The 22,162-nt window shown below is 43.2% G+C and overlaps 1 protein-coding gene across 1 annotated transcript in view; it reads left to right on the top strand.

Annotated features, from left to right (window-relative positions):
* Positions 1–22,162, top strand: part of Tiam1 (TIAM Rac1 associated GEF 1) — a 131,281-nt gene that overhangs the window by 64,538 nt on the left and 44,581 nt on the right. The window contains exons 11-13 of the mRNA XM_026393553.2: positions 1,506–1,587; positions 6,977–7,063; positions 12,292–12,516. Of these exons, the coding sequence (XP_026249338.1) occupies positions 1,506–1,587; positions 6,977–7,063; positions 12,292–12,516 (394 nt within the window). The remainder of the gene's footprint in view (positions 1–1,505; positions 1,588–6,976; positions 7,064–12,291; positions 12,517–22,162) is intronic.

Genomic DNA, 22,162 nt, shown 5'->3' with positions numbered 1-22,162 from the left:
GCTGTTCACAGATCACCAAGGTATCATCCAATACCAGCAAGAGACAGGAGCATTTTCACACCAATTCCAAAGAGAAGTAGGTGGTATTGTGCAAGAATAGGAAAGACTGCACAAAGCCCTCTTCCTTCTTGGTCTTTGCAGAGATGATTGGAACAGTAAACACTGCCACCTGGGGGAAAGGCTTGGCTCTCAAGGATGTTTAAGAAAATAAGACTAAGGCTGCAGCTCAGCTGACCTGAACCCAGTGGATAATGTTTCAGTGAGCATTCTGTGGTTTGATGATATATATTAACTGTACTGAGTTTGATATTTATGATTTTGGTGACTATATTTTCCTGAACTAAAAATCAGTATAATTGATTTCTTCTAATTGAGGAATTTATTTTTAGGAAGCATTTATGAAGTATACAAATACAACCACATTCACTTTTACCCTTAGCACATTTCATTTGCTGGAATCTGCCTTACATTAGGGTGTGGAAACAAATCTGGGCTGTTTTCTGGGCTCCTGGGTCCTGAGTACTCTTGCTTAGTCTTAGTACTCAGTACTTAAGTCTTCTCAAATGGCCAAAGTAAGTAAGTGAAAAGAACTGGCATTCTTTCCTACATGCTCGAATAAGATGATTTATGGGTCAATGAGTGGGTGGTGAGAGATGGGGGCAGGTTTAACTCTTCACTATGAATGTGTTACTGCTATAGGACAGATTTTTCTGTTATTTACCATGGGACAAATTCTGTCTTCATTCCACAATCAAATAACAGTGTTTAAGAGCCTTTGACATATTTTTGGAATTTCATCTTTAATTTCGAATTGCAAGTTTTGGCTTACTTACCTAAGCATGTTGTTTTTCTTTACTCTGGTACTCAGGACCCTGCCTGGGAGGATCATAGCATAGTGGAAATAACTTCAGCTTTAGAGGAAGCCAAAAACTCTTTCTCTTGAGTTTATAGATGGGAAATTAATTTAGGTACTTAATTTTTCTAGCTAATTTTGCTGAAGTTCCGTGGCTAAAAGAGAACACCTTCTGCTTATGTAATTTGTTGTCTGTTTCAAGGCTAACTTTTGTCTCTACCTGTCTGTACCCTGGTGAGCTTTTTAGATAAAAGTCCTACATGAGCAGAGAAGAATGGGAGCACAGAGATTTCTCCTACTTCCATGCCACCCATGATGGCATCTAACAACCTCGTTAAGGTTTCCCACCCCAGTACTAGGGATTTTGATGACTTTAGCATTATTTTTCAGTTCTGAGATAGATGAGTAAAGAATGGACACAAAGAGTGATGTTAGGGAATTATGTAGAAACCAAGCTGTAGCTAAGTTTGCCAATGTGAGTTCTAGTTGCTGCTTTGACTCTTAATAGGTTCCATCCAATGAGAAGATTGTGATGTGATATGAATTTCCATTTAAGTATCAATCATGAAAAAATAGATTTACAAAATGATGACCATTCCTAAGAAGTTATTTTTGATGAAATCCTAATCAGACTCCTCTTTGTCGTTTGCAGCTGTATAAAGAAATTGAAATTTTTCCAAAAGTCACTCAGAATATTCAGATTGAGAAGTCTGATGCAGCCGCTGATAATTACGGTAGGTTTGTCTGTCTTTGATCTTTGGTGTTGGTGTTTGAGTTATAGCATTTCCTGTGCAAACGTGCACTTATTTACAATTCAATAAAAAGTCTTTGGGGCCTGTTTAAAACAGAACACATCTGGCCCCAGTGCTATGGAGAGCCGCCAAACTGGGAAGAAAAGCTATGCTTTAAGACTTCAGCTTTCAATTCCTTCTCTTGAATCACTGGGATTCTATATCATGAAAACAGGGATATCATGGGAATGGATTGTTTAATAACACATGGTACTTTACATATAAAGGAAGTATCTATTTGTCTCCCACAAACAGAAGCATTGTCTGCCTTTCTCCCACAAGTAATGTTGAAGGGACTGATTTTGGTGCTGTGTCCTCGGTCCCCAAGCCACCTCCAGGTTTGCTGACTGACCAGGACTCAGCACGTAGTCTGACCCATGATTGCCATGAAATGACACGAAGCCAAATCAGCAAAGGTGCAATGTCTGAGGAACCCAGCCCGAGCTTCCACGGTTCTCCCCCAGTGGAGTGAATTGTGATAACCGACTGGAAATGCTGCCTACCAGGGAAATTCCTTAGAGACTCAGTGCCCAGAGCTTTTCTTGGGAGGCTTGTCATGGAAGCAATTACTGCCCAGCCCACAAAATTCTGGGCGCTCAGGAGGAGAACGGGTCTTCACCATAAGTCACATTGTTTTTTGCAAATAGTTTGGGTACCAGGAGTCACGTTAGGGTGTTGGGAACTCTCTTCATATCCAAGTTCCTAGAAGCCAGCTGAAGACCACACTTGTAAGCAGGTCTTTCAAAGAAATCACAGTCAGGCCCACTGTGTCAATGTTTTTCTCCATTCTGGTGCAGTTAAATATGTAATCCTTTCCATATGTTTAAGACTAGGCTTCTTTACTTAGTCTTACACTACTGTATTTTAAATAGTAACAAAGTTGGTGCTTGAGTAAAGAAGGTGGGGAAATCCATTCTGTGCTGTTATCAGTCAGAAGCAACGAGGTTAGCTGAGGTAACAAGCAGTCACCAAAGCCCAGCGGCTCAAAACAGTGGAATTTCTTTCTCATGTTTACCATGCATCCTGTGTGGGTTGTTATTTTCACCCCAGTACCCAGGCCTTAAGCAGCTGTCACCTGGGACATTGTGGCTTTGTAGAAGGGAAAGAGAGGAGATGGTGAAGCAAGTATGGGCTCACTCACAATCAGTGGGAAGAGCACATCACACAGCTACACCTGCCTACAAGGGTGCAGAAAATTGCAGGCCTACTATGTGCTTGAAGGAGATTAAAGTTCCTTTGGAAGTGACATAAAGGCCGTTGTATATGCAAACTTAAGATTTCTCTCTGAATCAAATTGTTAAGCTTTTTAGTATGAGAAGGTCTTCAAACCCTTTCCTGAACAGCAGGATATTATATTTCTTCTGCAGCTATAGGCAGCTAATCCGGCTCTCACAATGCTCATTAAAGTGTTTTGGCCTAGTGAAAAGAGCTGATTTTGAATTCTTGGCCACTTGTATTACAACTTTACACTACTTGCTGCCCGACCTTAGAATAAAGACTCAGAAGGCCTGCAGGATGATTTTGATGGCAAAGAATCAGTGTTTATGGAAGGCTCTTCATGCATCAGCGTGGACTCAGTTACTGAAGCTGTAATTGGTGGCCCTGGTGTGATTAAGTGTCTGGGCCTCCAAACTCAGATGCTCCGCAATGATTGTTCTTTTTCTCTTTTGTTGACTTGATTTCTGTTGAGTGAGGGTGAGCTACAGAAGGCTGAATTCCAAAGCCCTTGGATTCTTATTCTAAGACTGAGTGATTTGGGAAATCAGAAATAAGAGTTGAGCATAAAAGTGCAACAGAGTAGCACCCCACCCCAGTTGTCCTTGGGGGACATGTGACAAGGTGTTGCACAGATGCCTGGAACTGTGGATGGACAATACCAGGCCCTGTACATTGTTTTTTCCTCTGCATACATACCTATGATGAAGTTTCATTTCTAAATTAGGCACATCAAGAAATTAACAATAGCCAACAATAACATAGGACAATTATAACCATAACCATATATTGAAATAAAAGTTGGCCTCAGGGAACTGAAACTGTGGGGAGTGAAACCCTGGATGGGGGACCACTGTACTTGGTATTCTTAAATTTTTTTTTTTTTTATTAAAGTAATCAAGTTGCTCCCAGGACCCACTTCCCTTCCCATCTTGAGGGTGTGATAGGGCAGCAGGCAGCAGTTCACACAGTATTACTAATAGTGCCTCTCGAACCATCCGATGCGAAGAAGCAAGTGTTTGTTTTAACTTCCAATTTTTCAAAACTACCACTGCTTTTGTAAAGCACCAGGCTGCATACTTGGAGGTGGTGGCAATGTCCAGTTCTGTAAGGGGTTCTCAGGGCTTAATCTTGGTCTTGCTCTTACATTATTGCCAGTAGCAAACACTTGGCACTAGTTCCTGAACTTCACTTTGGAAAGCTTTGCTGTGCATGGCTGATGACCTCAGCCTGAGCCAGTTCTTCCCAGTGCTCTCATTCCTGTTGGGATAAACGCTTCCAAAATCCTGTGGCCGAGCAGGTTAAAGAACACCCTGGTTGCAATCATAGGAGACCTGCTGGCCTCTGGCCTCAAGAGCTCCTTAGGCGTCCAAAGTCAGCTCATTTGCATCCAATGTTGACACCTACTTAAGCATGGCTTCCTTTATATGCTGAGTTCAGCGTATGGAAGAGCTACTAGCACATAACACCAACACACACACATAAAATCTAACAATACAAGGCAGATGCTGCTTTCTATTTTAGAACACTTGAGGAAGGAAAATATGATCTAACCGTCCAACTGATGGAACAAAGTTAGAGAGTTAACATCTCTCTCCCTCCCTCCCTCCCTCTCTCTCTCCCTCCCTCCCTCTCTCTCTCTCTCTCTCTCTCTCTCTCTCTCTCTCTTCCTTCTCCACTCTCAGACCATACTGTGGAAATCAATCAAGATGGTTACTTGATGTTTAGACCTAGCATGATGCTCAAGGGTGGTAGGCCTCATTTCAGCCACTTAGCATTCCTTTTCTCTGGATGCTCCAATTGTATTTGGACTCTCGTGTCCTCCTGAGGGCCGAGGTGTGGATGTTAACTGTATCCTGGACTCCAGTCTTGAGTCTCTGTTGGGTCTCTTGTTTGAATTTCCCTTGGCCATGAGTTTCAGCATGAAGAATCAGGCTGTTCATCATGGGAGTTGCTTTTAGTTTCCTCACGTGGTCTTAATCCCCCCCCACTCCCACCCAGGATCATTACTCTGGTTGTCATACATGACACCTTCCCATTGTTGCAAGTGACAACCTTCCCGGTGCTGGATAGGTTGGGTGTATATAGAATGAGCTCCTTCTGCCCCTGTTGGCAATCATTTTGGACTGTGTTTGACCCATTTGCTGAGAATCAGTTTTGCTACTCTATTTAAGGTTAGCTGTTAGGATCATTGTGTTCTTCAGACACCTCAGAACAAACCAGTTGTGGGGTGTTGACTATTTTCTTCATAATTGTCATTGCCGGGGATGGTGACGGAGACCCTTTCTGGCCTGATCTCTAGACAGGTGTCCTGCAGCCTGAGGTCCAGGGCAGAGCAGAGTGCGGTTCACATTTGCGAATTTGGGCTTCCTTGAGTGGTCTTTGGAAAGGAGTTTATGCCCTCTTTCTGGTCACAGAGAGTTAGTTCCCTGTCACCTTGAGAAGTCCAATCCTCTTCTCAGATCCTTAGTTTATATCCGATTACCTGGTACAAAATTTCACAGTCAGTTGTAGTCCTCAGACTGGATGGCTTCCCTGCTCTCCTTGTTTTTAACTTCTTTATTTAAAAAGTGGACCAAGAAAAGAGGTGGTAATACAGATAAATGCCTGAGCCATCTCTGACACTTTGGCCTGTGGTGACTTAGAGCAGGCCCTCAGCATTTCCCCCTGCCATCTTCTAGGTAGGCTGCTCCCTCTACACCCCATCAGGATGCAATTGTTTTTAGGAAAAACAAAATGTTGATCTCAGAATTTTGTAGAATTGTGTCTTTCAGAAAGGAGGTGCCTATCGTTTGATGAATTCATTCTTTGCCTTGCCATCCCTTTGCTCTGTAATAATATATAAAAGGGGAAAAAAAACTACTGAAATGCAAATAAATGTGCCTGTGTTAACACTGATGTCACGTCAGTGGTTTGTGTATAAAAAATATTTTTATTTCATTGAAGCATCTTGAAAACCTGAAAATTACAGGTTTCTGTAAAAATAGCATTCAAAATAGAATAACAGGAAGACTTTGGAAAGTCCTCCGGCAGCTTTTTGCCATTTGCTGTCTGAGGGAGTTACAGTACCCAGGGGTGTGGGCAGGGCCATGAGCAGCTTTGCCCACATGGGCTGTCCATTTCCTATGAACTAAACAAAAACCCATATGTTCATCTGGACATGGCCTGAAAAGCCTCAATGAGTCCCTGGTACCCAGCCTTGTAATGAAGTACTCTCTTTTCTTGTTTGCTTGTCTGGTTTTTTTTTTTTTTTTTTTTTTTAACCACTGTGTCTTCTCTCTCAGCATTTAGACAGGGATTGATAAATAGTCTGGATTTTTTTTTTTTTCCCCAGAGTTGAAATTATTCCACTTGGGTTCATTCTTGTGGCCCTTTTAGGAGTATTTGCCAAGGGGCTTTTTCTTCAGGAAAGTCGGTATTGGTTGGATATTCAGTTCACCCATGAAGAGTTTGTCATGAGGCCATCCAGAAACAGGGTGACCCAAGCTAATAACCACAGGACCGGGGGCAGCCTGAATCCCTGAAATGACTGAGAATACCTGGGTCTTACTCTGTCTTCTTTTCTGATTTAATAAAAAAGCCTAAGATTAATTAGTTCATAATCTTATGATCATTAATGGAGTATGTAATCAATTAATCAGTTTCAATTTGTAAAGTGAGTTGCCACTTATCCTTTGCTGCAGAATTTTGTTAAGCAGTGCCCATATGGCAGCATGCACACATCATACGGTGGGACATTTGTGACATATCCTAGGGTGCAGTGCAGGGGACACTAGTGAAGTGAGCTAATCTTCTTAGAGTTTGGAAAAGGCAAATGGGTGACATTTACCAGAAAGCAAGGAAAAGCAAAATAGCTTCTTCCAAGTGGGTGGCTGGGTACGTAATGTGAAGATTGATGCAATGGTGATAGTTAATTTTATAAGGAGCAACTTCATTTAGAGTGATCACAAAACGCATTTTTTTTTTTTCCAGCTTTGTAAAACAATCTGAGTTGGGGGAAAGGTTCTGGCTCCAAACTATAACCCAAAACATTAAGCACACCTGGTTCACAGCAGGAACTTCCTGTTGTTTGCTAAACATGCAGAAGGTCTGAGCCCTGGTTCTTCGTGTTTTGCAGGGTTTTCACTTTCTTCCGTGGAAGAAGATGGTGTTAGAAGGCTCTACGTGAACAGTGTAAAGGAAACTGGTTTAGCTTCCAAGAAAGGTAAGTCTGTGAGTGTCTTGTCTGTCTTTCTGCAGTTCTTTTTGAGTTTCTCCAGTTGGTGGATGAGAAAGACAAGTCCAGAGGATTTTTGTGTAAGGTGTGTTTGAACATTGGCACATTGTAAACCCTTTCAAAGAATATGGTTTTATTCTAACTCCGGTGTGCAAGAAATGTCATCTTCTTGGGTTTTAAATCTGATTCTGAGCCCATTTCTATGTTGCTGGTGGGAAGTTCCATTCAAACCATAAATGGTGGTTCTGCATCTCTAGGGGGTTGTGGAGATCTGCAGAGGTTCCTGCTGGAGCAGAACTTGTGGGAGACCTCTCTGCACTGGTCAGAGCTGTCTGGCCCTTACCTGAGTCTGTAAAGTCTTGTGAAGCATACGTTCCGTTGCTTCCATTCCTGGAGAATCTTTTCAGAAGTTGAGAACCTAGGGATTCATGATCCAGCCCTCTTGCCCTCGCCTCGCAGAACTCTTTCCCGCGACATTCTCCCTTTCCCCTGTTTGCCCTCAAAGGACTCATAGGCATTTAGACTGCTCTTGGAATCCTGAATCTCCATCCTCTTTCTACTCCTGGGGAATCTTTATAACATAGATTACCATTGGCTTTCCCTATCCATGGGTTCTGCAGCAGCAGATTCAACCCACTGCAGATTGAAAATATTTTTTAAAAAAGTAAGTTTGTACTAAACATACAGACCTTTTTTTTCTTGTCGTTATTTCCCAAAACAATACAACTATTTACACAGCGTTCACTTTGTATTAGGTATTACAAGCAAGGTATTCCAAGAGGATGTTGTAGATTTTATGCAAATACGTGCCGTCTTACATAAGGTACTTGGGCATCTGCAAGTTTTGATATCCAGGGAAAACCCTGGAATCAAGCCCCCAAGGATCCCGAGGGATGATGGTATTTATTCACTGCTTCCTAGGGTCACTATAACAAATGACCACAAACTGGGTGGCTTCAAACTTCTCTTGTGTTCAGGAGGCGAGAAGTCTTAAACTAGACATTGGCAGGATCGATTCCTTCTGTGTCTTGGGGAAGAATCTGTCACGTGCCTCTTCCTGATGCTGGTGGCTCCCAGCCATTCTTGGCTTGTATCTGTTATCAGATTTTGTCTCAGTAGTCACATGACCTTTCTGTATGTCCTTCCTATCTTTACCTGGCCTTCTAACAACACCGTCATTTAATGGAACACTCACCCTAAATCATTGTGAGTTTAATCATATCTGCAATACAGTATGATTATAATTACTATGTTATTTTAGCTATCTCTGCAATTTACGTCCTCTGGGTGGACATGCATTTTTGAGGGGACACGATGCAACCCACTGTGCTTACCATAGGTAAGGGTTTGGGATCCGTCCTTATTTCTTCTTGCTGTGGAATTTTTAGTTTTGTTAAAACAGTGGTAAAATAAAACCCATGTTGAATGTCACTGGTCAACTTGGCTAGGATACACGTGTTTGCAGGTAGGGACCTGTGAGTCTTCTGTTAAAGATGGCTGAACAGCGTGGCCAGGGTAGGAGGAGTGTGGCTCTTTCCTCCTCCTTCCACATTCTGGTTTAGCGTAGTAGTTCTGGGTCGTGGCGTGCGAGCTCCCTGTGCAGGTTGATTTGCCCTGTGCCGAGAACTTGGAGATGCACCACCCACAGACCTGCTATGCCTAGAAGTGGCCATGACTGGCCAAGTGGGACATGAAGGCAGAAGCATTTACCCGCTGTCTGTCATCGAGGAGGACTTTCCTTCTTTTTCCTTCAGCCCTTTCTGGGCCATAGGGAGCCTGGAGGCCGGCATTGGATACAGACACTGAGCTGTGTCTCAGCCAAGTGCAGAGATGATGACAGGGTTTATTCCCCTTCGAACCCCAAAGCCTGATCTTTATCTTTTTTAGCACAGTGACTGTGCTGGGTGGCGTGGCCGGGGGTGGGGGATCTGCTGTGCCGGTTTCAGTCACATCCTGTGTTAGTTCAAAACCCTGGTGTTTGATGAAAACAGACGGTTGTCAGCTCCAACCCTCTTCCCCCACGTAGTGCTGTTCTCTGCAGATGTGAGAGTAGAGGAGCGTTGTCCACTTGAGCCACACACTGCCCGACACCCCACGTGTGGACACCCACGTGTGGAGACCCGTGTGTGGACGGCAGTGTCAAGAGGGTCTTGGGGTGTGTTTTGTTAGATCCAGCCTGTATGTGAAGACTCAGTCCCCTCCCTGCACTGCTTCTGGTAATGGGGGACTTGCTGGGGCCATGCATCCTCCTGTGGGTGACATTTGATTCCAGAGTGTCCTCCTCCTTCAGCCTTCCGCTCCTGTTTATTCGAGTCTCCTCTTCTCTGTAGCCAGCCTTTGATATCTGTTATGTTCTTGCCAGATGCAACACTTTCAGATCCTTGAACCACTGATGAGAGTGTGGAATCCAACTCTGGTCATTGCTCTTTGGACACTGTCAGGGTCTCAGAGTCCCTGTTAAAATGACCTTGATGCATCCAGGGAGAGTCCAGTGGGATGTGGCTTAATGGGACCTGAATGTTCCTTTTGCATTAATTCAGGTTCAGTTTGTCTTGCTTTACTTTTGTCAGCCACACTGGGCCGTTGGCTAGATGTCGTCAACCCTGGATTCCACCCCCACCTGCTCGCCTTCACGCATGTGTGCTCCTTGTGGCTCTGCTTGTAGAATTGACATTTTGTACCCAAGTGTGGTATTTTGCACTTATTCACTGTGGCGTGTTTGTTTGGGGCTGTCATTCTACTCTTCGAGTCACCTGAGGGTCAGTTGATGTCATCTAAGTTTTTCCTGATGGCACATAGGACAGAGCCATCAAGAAAGCCATGTGCCCTATTACTCTAGACACCCTGATACTTCCAAAGTTTTCCCATGTCAGTCAGTGTCTCCATGGTGGGTTGGGATTATTTCTGAGCAGGCTGCAATTCTTTGTTAGAAAGAAAAGTGTTTTGTTGTTGTTTGTTTTGTTTTGTTTTTAAATATTTTTAGTTCTAGATGGGCATAATACCTTTATTTTATCTATTTTTTTTTTTAATGTGGTGCTGAGGATTGAACCCCATGCCTCACACTCTACCACTGAGCCACAGTCCCGCCCTAGAAAGAAAAGTTTGTGCGTTTCTTCTACCAAATATTAACAGCAAGAGCTCATGTCTGTTGACTAGGTTCCATGGAGTTTCACAGGGATGACTTCATCTACCCTCGTTTACCCCACTTTCCCTCTTACAAGTGAAAACTGGAAGAGATTCGATGGCATTATCAATAGTCACAGAGCCATCCCCTGGGGAGGCAGTGGTGGAGGGATGCTGGGGGGGCTTTGTTGGTCCTCAGTATTGGGGGTTACCTCCTGTTCATTCATACCTGTATTGTGTTCCTACGGTTGTCATCACCAAGCACAACAAACCCAGGGCTTCAACAACGGAAATGTACTTTCTCACAGTTCTGGAAAAAGCCAGAAGTCTGAAGTAAAGGAAGCCATTGGAAGGTTCTTGTAGAGAATCCTCTCTTGTTCTCTTGTCTTGTCTGGTTTCTGGTGGCCCCAGATCTCCCTTGCCTTGTGGATGAATCATTCCATACTCTGTCTCTGTCTCTGTATGCCTCCTCCTCTTCTTTCTGGGTCTTCCGAGTGTCCTTACAAGAACATTTGTCACTGGACTTAGGATCAGGTAACCCAGCATCACATTTTCTTAGGTTCCTTAGCTTAATGACAACTTCAAAGACACCTTTTCCAAAGAAGACCATGTTCACAGGTTCTGGGGTATGGCATATTTTGTGGGGTCACCATTCAACCGACCACACAGTCATGTTCTGTTGTTCATGTGGACCTGGAATTTCTTTTTGAAAAACCTCATCCATGGTTTTGATTTTTAAGTCTTTTTGTTCTTATAGTAAGTTCCTTTAATATCTAACTATAAGTACTTGGGTTGTTGTAAGAAAAGACCAAAAAACAAACAAACAAAAAAACCCCAAACCTTGCTTTTCACAAATAGAAATTTTTGTATTTTTGATCTGAATGTTGGGATGCCCCAGTCTTTTACTTAATAATGAAATCAGCTTCACAGAATTTTGCCTCTGATTTGGAGAAAAACATTCTTATTTCTTGTCCATTCCCTCTCCACCGGTATTGTTTCTTGGAGTGTTTTGTGGCAGCAAATAGATTTCACATGTTTTGGAAACCCGAGTAAGGATAGCCAGGGTGTGTGATTCAGTCAGATGGGGAATTGAGAACCTCATTATAGCATCATTTTTCTTCGGAATCCAGAGGTGGGATCCCCATGCCTGAGGGGCTGGGTCACTTCTCCCTTTTGCAGTTCATTTGTCTTTGCTCTTTCTTCACCCCTTTCTCCAACTGTGTTTTTACACATTAGCATATCAAAGAAGAATATCCCTTCTTAGCTGAGAGTTTACTGTTTCCTTCCCAGTTCTTCCCTAGCCTCTCCCTTGCTCCAGCTGCTGGAATGTTCCTTCCATACCGGTTTGAACTGCCCCAGAATTAGTCACAACTTCTTGTTCTTCCAGGTTGGGCTTGTTCTGGGCTGTTTCCTTGGGCCCCTCCCCGATAATGCTTTGCAAAAGTAGCAGCAGAACTCTGAGGACTTCCTGAAAGATATTCACCCTCAAGGTCCCATGTCATTAGAAAGGGAGGGGACCAAGTATTGCATTTGCATCTGTACACTGTTGTCTTTAAATGTATTTGGAATAAGACAGCTTTACTTGTGTATTTATAGCCAGAGGTTTGGGGTTTTTTTAAATAAAGTTTTTTAATATTTATTTTTTAGTTATAGATGGATAAAATGTTTTTATCTTATTTTTATGTGGTTCTGAGGATCGAGGTTTTGGTTTTATAGAAATGATCAGTAGACATGAATATGCCACAAACGTCCTGATGGCATCACAGAATCATTGGAAGATAGCCAGAATCTGCATTTGTGAAGAGAAATTGGCAAATGCTTAGATCACATCAATTGAATAAGGAGTGAATTTGTTTAGGTGATGTGTTGAGGTCAGGACAGGCATGTCCTGAACCTTCCCATGTCCAGAACCTTCCAATCCCATGTCCAGAACCTTCCAGTCCCATCATCATTTTGGAGCATTGTAGCTCAGCACCAGGAGCTGAGGCCCCCACGCTGGAGAGCTTGGTGTGTGCCCATTCTGGCTGAACTTGTAAGCTGTTGTGTTCTGATTTCTGCATGTGACATTAAAAATTTCCACCTTGCGTTGGCAGGCCTGAAGGCGGGAGATGAAATTCTCGAGATCAATAATCGTGTCGCTGGTACCCTCAACTCCTCTATGCTCAAAGATTTCCTCTCGCAGCCTTCCCTGGGCCTTCTGGTGAGGACCTACCCTGAGCTGGAGGGAGGAGTGGAGCTGCTGGAAAGTCCACCCCACCGAGTGGACGGCCCCGTGGACCTGGGCGAGAGCCCCCTGGCCTTCCTCACCAGCAACCCAGGTAGGCACAGGGCTGGGGGCCCCCGGATGGCCGTTCAGCCAAGTCCTGGGAGGTTTGCACGCAGCCTGCATATGTCAGTGGACTTCCTCTGTCTTGCAGGCAGAACACAACATGTGAGATGGGCTGATTACCGACCCTGTGCTTCCTGTGGAAGTTTCAAAGGGCCAAGGAGTGTGTTCTTGTCATGGATTAACTGTCTTTCTTCAGATCTACCCATCCTCCTTAGAAAGCTTTATAATGTGTTTGCTATTTTGGAGAAAAGTTGACTATGGATAGAGATAAGGAGACACCCCGCTGGGAATCATGTAAGATGCTGAGACTCTGAGTCCTCTCCCAGCCTATCCCAGTCCTGTACTTGGGCTTATGAGAGGCTCTAAATGGAAATGTGTTCAGAGCTCCTCGGTCTCTGACTCTCCGGCTCTTCCAACCTGGAGTCTGAACTTGGGCCCGTTAGCGGAACCCCCTGCCCTTCCCCATCTGCTGCTCTTCCTTTCCCTCTCCCTCACTCTGGCAACCTTGTGCTCATCCTAATGGAAGCAGCTTGAACGCTACCTGCCCTTGGAAGTCTTCCTGGAACCCCACAGAGTTCGCTGCCTCCCCTGGGCTCCGTGATCCTACAAATGCCTCTTCCCTGAGGGCTCTGACCATATGATACTATGCTTACTTTCTTGTGTCTCTTCTGTGCTTGTTTCCTGGGACTGGCTTTATGTTCTTGTCTTGTCTTCCCTGCTCTTTGCACATAGGCGACCCATTTCTGTTCAGCGAGAGGTGGGCCAGTGAGTAACCAAATGGACAGGGTAGACTGTTTTGTTTAATTGTCCATGACTGGGTTCTGGGGTCTGGATTTTGGAAGTTGCATTTTGGAATTATTTAAAAGGTCATTTTTAGTTTTCACATCTGAGTTGTAGCATCTGAATTGGGCATTTTGTCTGCCATGGTTGTTTTTAAAATTACCATATGAAGCTTGGCCAGCTAAGAAACCCTATAAGCTTCTCATTCTTTCGTTCTGTGGCTTCCTGGAAGAATTCAACTTGTTGCAGCTTCAGAAAATTGATTGCATTTCATTTGGTTACTATTGACCTCCTTAGTTCATGTATCACTGTGGACTCATGTACCAGACTCATTTTTAAAAATTGGCTCCAGTGAGTCATGTACCCTAAAAGAAAGGGAATTAAGACCTTGAAAGTTATTCTTTGATGTGACCACAAGATGGCAGCATCGATCCCTTAAAAATTCCACTCATAGACCCTTGTTTCTCTCTGACTTCAGTATTATGTTAGATCACATTATTTAAAGGATTTTTTTAAGCTTGGACATGCATAACACCAAGCAACAGTGTGTGCTAAATTGTCTTTTGGTTTTATGTTTTTTCCCTTATTTGAGCCCTTCCTATATTATAGGACCAAAACCAGCCCAACTGCATGTTTTTTCAATAACCTTTCACTGGGACACAGTCTCACCTACTCATTTACACCTTTCTGTGTTCTCCCATTACAATGAGAGTTGAGAAGTTTTGATAAGAAATTACAGTTTGCAAAGTCCAGAATACTATCTGGCCCTGTGTGGATAAATTTGCCAAACACTGGCGTAAAGTATGCCTGAAATTACTTACAGTCTTTCTTTAAAGAAATCACTGTTGGGACTGGGGTTGTAGCTCAGTGGTAGAGTGCTTGCCTAGCATGCATGAAGCACTGGGTCCTATCCTAGCACCACATAAAATCATAAATAAATAAAATAAAATAAAGGCATTGTGTCCATCTTACAACTAAAAAAATATTTTTAAAAAAAATCACTGTTGATATACATACACACATATACATATATATGTGTACATATATATTTCCAATTTTAATAATTAAAAATGCATATATATTTATGTGTTTTATAAATATCTGGTGGGATCTGCACACAGTGGCTGTTCTGCCTTCTACATGATGATTTACAGTCAGCAGCTGGCCTTCCCGTCCCACTGCTGTTGTGTCCTGCAGACCAGTTCGCTGTGGAGGTTCCAAACTAAATCCACTGAACTCACCTTTGTTTAAAACACATTAAAGCTACAATTTTAGAATCACCTTTGGGAGATTTATTCATTCCTTTGTTGTATCACAATGGAATGGCCATAACGTGGAACTGGGGTTCCTGCCTGCGTCTCTGCCTGTCCACCTTCTGGGTGCTTCCACTTCCTAGTCCCCATGTAATGGTGAAAGATAAAAGGGGAAGCGAGTAAACAGGATAAAATAACCCATAAGATTGCTCCATAATGAGGCAGAGATAAAGCGGTATCCACACACAGCTGCAGTCAACGTAGAAAACAACTGAGATAATTTATACAATGGGCCGGCTGGTCGGCAACCTTGGTCTAAATTTAGAAAAGTAACTAAAAATAAGAACCATTCTGAGTGGCAGGTTTGAGATTTGATGCAGGGACCATCCTCAGGTGGTCATAGTGAGCGTGTTGGGGCCCCGAGGTCCAGTGAGCTGTGGCCAGAGAGGGTCTGCTGGAAGCTGCTCCTGCCGGCTCTTGCCATCTCATAAGCCCAAGTACGTAGACTTGGCCAGATCCTCCCCTCCCCTGAGAATCCTGATGGAAATATGTGGTTCCTTTTCAAGGTTGGGTTATTTCTGGACCTCTTTCTCACATAGAAGTTTCTATATGGAAGCATGACAGCCTGGTGGCTAAAAGTGGGCTCAGGATCCAGATTTCTAGGGACTGCGTTCATTTCCATGTTCCCGTCATGCCCCTAAACAGTCCTATTTAATCCTTCTGTGCCCTCACTTACACAATAGAGATGATGACATTAGCCATCTCACTAGGTTGATGTGAAGACTAAGTGAGTTACTCAGGTGTTTAAAAGAATACCTGTAAGAACTCAATAAACGCTTGTATCCAGCCAGTCTCTGGGGAGCATGATCATGGGCTGGCCTGTAAACAAAGATGGACAATTTTTGATGTCCTTACTACCTACCTTCTCCTTCATTTCCATCTTCAACAGCTGATTTTTTCTGATAAAAATTAAGTTCATGAATTACAGCTTGCTTATACTTTCCCATGTGGAAAGAAAGGGATTCTGTCTTGGACAGTCTACCCTACGTGTTCTCCGGGACCTGGTTTCCTGTCCTTGGCCTCTTGCCGTCCAGTTACTTCTGGTTGAAGTCTCACTGGGATGCTTTCATCTCTCTCTTTCTCTCTCTTTTTTTTTTAAGCATTTGTTTATGTACATATTGGTAGGATGTCCAGGACAAAAAGTTCCTTCAGTGGCTGTTATTCTAGAAAAACCCTTGTAGTGAAGGGGAAGCCGGAGTCGGAAGTTGCGAGCTGATGTTTGTGTGAGGTTTCCAAAAGCCCCTCTCGTGTTCTCCTGTGATTTATTTTGATCTCATCTAGCACTACTAACATGTTGAGCCAGATTTTTGGTTGATATTGTTGTTCTGTGATGAAAGTGGTCTCAGCAAGACTTCAGTGGTGTATGGTGAAATCTCCGCCAGCTGAGAACCACTGGCCCGGTTTATTGGATGGGATACCTGTATCACCCAGTGGGGGAAGTACGTCAGTGAACATCAACTTAGGGAAGCAAGTATAGCTCTAAAGTAATTGTTTAAAAAGTTTTATAAAGCATTTATTGAGAGAATTGAAACATAAATGTCCTTTTCTGGCACCCTCTCCCCATCCCTTTTTCTAACTAGGGGAGAAGAAAAAGTAAATGCTTATTCTGAATACCTACTTTTTTCCCCAATTGTGGGAACTGTGGTGTAGATCATAAAATTCACCATTTAAACAAAGATATTTGCATCAGTAATTATGCAAATTCTCATCTTTTATGCAAATTACATGAATCATAGATCAGGTGGCATCCCAAGGTGGTGTCTTCCCAAGGTTTCAAGCATCTGGTTGTCGGTCTCATTTTGGGTTCTGCCCCCAGGGCTGACATTTCTTTCATTTTTGTAGTGAATGTTGCTGTGATGTACTTGCCCTAGAATTCCACCTGACCGTTTGTGACAGGCAGGTGCCTTGGTTTATCTCAGTGACTAGCTCCCGGTATTACAATAAAAGCACCAGGGCTCTATGGATTGAAGTTGCTTCTTATTTTAAAGATGGTTATTGCTGCATTTGAGCTGGAGAAAGCAGAGTGTCTGAGGCTAACAGCAGGCCCACAGTACTTAGAGACAATTAGGGCCAGCCTTGGACTTGAGAGTCGGACCCTTTGATGAGCACATCTGTCTGATGCTGGGTGGAAGCTGGTGGTGTGCAGGAGTACAGATGTCCCTCCTGCAGGGAGCAGATTAAGCAGCGTTTGTTTAACAGGAAAGGCTTCTGTGATTGCCATGAAAGTCCAAGGCACCTTGAGTCGCAGTGAGAAATCGTTAGCGCCCCAGGCGTGGTCAGCACTCGATGAGCCCGGGCGGTGCACGCTTCTGTTCCGTACCTGTGAAGCACAAGGTTCCATTTTAGTCTGATGTTCCATGGAGGCTGTCGGACTCGATTCCAAAAAATTGAAGACAATCAGGCAGCAGGGAGGGTCTGCGAGGAAAGAGGAACTAAGCAGATTTATCTTTCTGCAAACAAATATGGTCTAGCGTTTGGATTCTCTGAAGCCTCACAGATACCAGGCAGCACATGGCCCCCTGTTTGTTTGTCGATAAAATTCAGAGCCATGTGTGTCTTGTCAATTGTTTGTGTGCCCTGCTTTTTGTCACTTAGCACATGGCCTTCTTCTGTGGGCCCTGCTGGGATGAGAGGAATCCAAATGCCTAATTTTGATTTCCAGTGAGCTTTGATTGATGGCGCCCATCAAATCCTGTGTGTGGGAAAAAAAGTGTTGTTTCAGAGAGTTTCCATTCTTATGTTTTTAAAGAGTGTGACTGTCCCTTACAAATGACTTTCACAACAAGCTGACAGTGAGGCCTAAATCTACAGCTCTTATACATTTTAAAATTTCTCTCTGTAGGAAACAAAAGACACCGAAATTTTGTGAAATTTGTGATTAAGTTGTGTACCCACTTTATGTTGTGATATCACCCCCTCCTTTTTTTCCCCATAGAGTATATTTAACTTCATTTAATTTATATAATAGTTTTGCTTGGTAACAATTTTGTTTTTTAGCTTTGTTAAGGTGGGTGACTGTTGGTGCTGAGGTTATGATTGATGACTGCTTGTGTATAATTCTTACTGTTTCATTATCATTTAACCACCTGGAAAGCAAAATGAAAGCAGAGCCTAACAGTTGATCCCAGCCTGTGTCTAATCTTCCCTTGCTCCTTCCCACCAATCCCGTAAATTGTTTTTCCTACTGAAATTTAAACTCAGGTATTAGGCTTGTGCCGTGCCACGTGCCTGTAATCCCATTGGCTCTGGAGGCTGAGGTGAGAGGATTCTGAGTTCAAAGCCATCCTCAGCAAAAGCGAGGTGCTAAACAACTCAGTGAGATCCTGTCTCAAAACAAAATACAAAATAGGGCTGGGATGTGACTTAGTGGTTGAGTGCCCCTGAGTTCAATCCTTGGTACCCAAGGGGAAAAAACAAACAAACAAACAAACAAAAAACAATCTCAGATGTTAATAAGGTCTTTCAAAAATTGATTCCTCTCTGGAGGTATTGGAATCAGGGAATCTGCTTAATGCACATTGCTCATGTCAGGTGAAGAATTTTTTCTTTCTCTGTTAAATTTAAGTCCTGCATGACCTTAAATGAAGCTGTGTCAATGTGTCTAATACAAATCAATGAAAGGTAAATCTCAGTGTAAATTTACATGGGCGTTTGTACCGCCCTGAATCTTAGCATTGTCTATCCTGCAAATGGTGTGTGGGGTGTGCCAGTTGCAAGGGCTTTTCAACCACAGAAACGTAATGTGGAAGTTGTTTAAAAAGCAAAGAAATTATCTTCTCCGTTCCAACCAGAATTTTTTTTTAATAGCAGTTTTTGAGATGGCCATTAAGTCCTGTCCTGCAGCCCTGCTCTGGGCCTGTGCATTCTCTTAGGCTGCTGGCCTCCTGTTCATCCTTACCTCCATGGATCCTGCCCTGTCCTGTCCCCTCTCCTGTGGGCACCCGTGTGCCTGGCCAGGAGCTCAGTGTTGCTGTAGAGACAGGCAGGTCCCCTGCTCTGGCCACTTCATCGACCCCCTTTGAGCCCTGCTTCCAGCTCGCTCCTCTCTGACTGTTAGCAGATCTGTGCAGTGTGGGGTGTCCTGGTGAGTGTGGGCAGGAGTGTCCAGGAGAACGTCATCCCTTCAGTGCCGGTTGCCTGAGCCAGTCTCTGGGAGCCAAGGGGAAGCAGGAGTGGAAAGTTGCAGAACTGCTTGTGTGAAGTTTCCAGAAACACTCAACAGTGTGTCTGTAGAAGCCTCGTAAGCTGGGGTATCCGAGAAGGCCCCAATGTGTGGGAGGGAGATCATACCTTCTCCCGCTTGAATTCTCCATTCCATCTTGCTGGTGTCCCTCCTCAGCTTTCTTTAGTGGTAATCCACTGCTGTGAGACAAACATGCCCAATGTTTGTGTTTGCTCTGTGTCTGGCTCAGCAGTGTGGGCCAGGCTCTGCAGCTTGGTTGTTCTGCTGGCCTCACCTGGAGCCACTAACGTGGCTCTGTCACCTGGTGGTTTGCCTGAGGAGGGGAGGCTCAAGTTCACCTTGCTCATATGTTGGGAGATGGTCAGCTGGTCCTCTTCTCCTAGAGGTCTCTCGTCTTCAGCAGGAAGCTTGTCTGGTGGGCAACATGAGGATCTGCAAAGCCAGTGGAAGTCCTGGCTAGGTATTCACACATCATTACATCATTACAGTCTGAGGGTCAGAGTAAGTCCCAAGTCATGACAAATTCATGGGGTAGGGAAATAGACATGAGGGTCTAGCTGAAAGGTGTGAGAGCTATCAATCCTATCACCTTCCCAAACTGTCTGCCATGAACTCCTCCGCCCTATCTCTTTCTTTCCTATTTATCTTTAATCAAGTCTAAAAAGCATGCCATGATAGGTAAAATAAAGAATATGTTCTTTAGAATCAGATACACCTAGTTATTGATTTATTGATTATACTTTAGATGTTAATATTTTGCTATGAATCAAAAATAAACTTCTTGTGCATTGGAAGTCCCTTTGGACAAGCAAAAGTTTTCAACTGTGGCCAGATATGATATTTGATCTTGCATGATTTGTATTTTTTATACCTTGTTGAGGTAATCCTCTCCTTTGGAGGTAACGAGCATCATCTTCTATATTTTCCTTTTTATTTTAATTGACACATTAATCTTTATAGGGTACATTTTTATGGGGTGCAGTATGATTTTTTAGAATTTGTTCTTTTAGTTATAAATGACAGTAGAATGCATTTTGGCATATCACACATGATGTGGAGTATGATTTGCCATTCTTGTGGTTGTACGTGATATGGAGTCAGGATGATGTTCTGATATGTGTTTTCCTTGTATGATACTCAAATCAGGGTAAGTAACAAATCTAATGCCTCAAACATTCATCATTTTCTCTCTTGTAGCTATTTTGAAATATATAATACATTGTTGTTAACTACATTTGCCCCATGTATTTTCACCTCCAAGATTAGCAGCTTGCACTACTTACCTTCTGGTTTATACCTACTTGACCCTGATTTTCATGCATTGTGTGAGTTTGGATCGTGCAGGTAATCTTCTGTGCTAGCAACCTTTACCAAATGTTCCACTCCTTTCCCAGGGATCTGCAGTGGTGTGCCTGCTCCCTGTCACACTTTCACATGTGGGTGGGGCTGTTTCTGTGCTCTCTGTTCTGTCAGGCTGCTCTCCCCTGCGACACGTCGTGTTACTGTGACTGTGTGTTGATATCTGGTAGGAAAAGTACCCAATCTTGCTTTTCTTCTCTAAAACTGTCTTTGGTGTTTTTATTCTTTTGTTCTTTTGTAAAAAGTTTAATTTTAGGAAAAATGCCCCTGAGCTGGTCTACATGAATAGAGACTCTTTGGTATTGGTTAAGACTTGATTTTGTGCCATCCTAGATGAACTGTTTATATTAAAGTTGTAAATCCTTGGAAAAATGCATATTCATCATCTTTGGGAATAGGGCTTGAACTATATTCATGGGTCAAGCATAAAATTTTCTATGTTTACATCCTTTTTAGTGTCACTCAATCTTGGATCTGGCATGTACAGAACTTTCTTTACATTTGCCTAATACGTTTTCTCATCCTTTTAATCTTCTCTTTATGTTCAGTTCCACTTCTTGCATGTAACGTGAAGCTGGAGCAAAGCTTCACGTTACATGCAAGAAGTGGAACTGAACATAAAGAGCTTTGTTTTTTGGTTGTTGTGCATGCCAGTGAAGCTCAAGAGTTAGGTTTAGTGTGTTCTACAATAACTTAAAAGATCTGTGCATTTGGACTTCTATCTATGATCTTTTTTGATTCCATTTCTTGCCCTCTTCCCGGTTGCATTTTTAAATTTCACTTTTCAATTTATATGATCTGCTTCTACTCTTTTATGGTTGCTCTTAGCATTTGTGCATGGTTATTAATCTAGCAGAAACCAAAGCTAGCCTTTCTACTTCCCTCCTGAAGCATAAAATCACCATGAAGTGCTTTAAATATAACCACTCCTGACCATCGTCCTGGTTGCATCTTTTTATTTATTTTTTTCTCACCCCCAAAAGCCTTTTTGAGAGGCCGGAGTCTTATTGTATTCTAGGATTCACTCCTGTCTTTATCCTCTTTTTACCTTTTCAGCTTGTTTACTATTTTTTTCCAGGATTATATAATTTTTTTTTAATTTTAGTCTTCCTAAAACACATCTTTTAGAGAATTGGTTTTAGTGAGTTCTGTCTGTTGTATTCTCTCTCACTCTTTGTTTCTCCAAAGTCCTTATTATAGTCCTTTCTTGAATAGTGTCTGGTTATTTGTTTTGGGGAGTGTGTGTGCAGGGGACGGGGCCCGTGGCCTTGCCCATAGGAGCCAGCACTCTGCTGCTGAGCTACCCGCCCAGCCCCTGTGAATAGCGTTTTAGCTGGAATTGCAGTCCTACAAGGAGAGCTGTGACAGTCCCTGCAGTAAGGAAATGCCTTCAGAGATCTCCCAGTCTTCTGTCTTTTCTTCAATTTATATTCTTATCCACTGATTCCAGTAGCAACAGCTCCTGTTTCTAGAGATGCTTAATTTACCTTTTTCTCCTTTGAAAGCACCTCTTGTTGCTTTTTAATGATTTCGGCCTATTTATTTGACATCCTGCATCTGATACCCGTGGTGTCATCCTTGGGGTCTTGCTTCCAGTGTTCTTTGTGTCTGCGCCTCCGTCTGGCTCACAGGGACTGTTCCTCCTGTGTTTGGTCACACTGGGTTAAGGCTTCTGCTTGATCAGCCTTTCTCTATGATGACATCATGGAGAAAAGAGCCTTCCAGAGTTGACTGGTCTTTGCTTCTGCCACTTGCCCTTGGAATGCAAACCCAGAAGGACTTTAAGGAGGTTCTTCATCTTGGGGTTCCAAGATGCGGCACATCATGTAAATTTGAGCCCTAAATACTCCCGAGGCCAGGTCTGTGGTTATATCTCAGGGAAGAAACCTGTCCCCCTCCCCCATCTCTTACCTAGAGTGTAAGCAGAGTTGGAGAAGCTTCTTTGTCTTTTCCTTCTGTCTGTCCTGCTTTCATTTGACATCTTTTCAGAGTGAGGGGTA

This window comes from Urocitellus parryii, chromosome 2 (assembly GCF_045843805.1).
Source record: "Urocitellus parryii isolate mUroPar1 chromosome 2, mUroPar1.hap1, whole genome shotgun sequence".
In the NCBI taxonomy this organism is placed as follows: domain Eukaryota; kingdom Metazoa; phylum Chordata; class Mammalia; order Rodentia; family Sciuridae; genus Urocitellus; species Urocitellus parryii.
The sequence above is the reverse complement of the archived record's forward strand: the minus strand, read 5'-3'. Positions and strand labels throughout refer to the sequence as shown.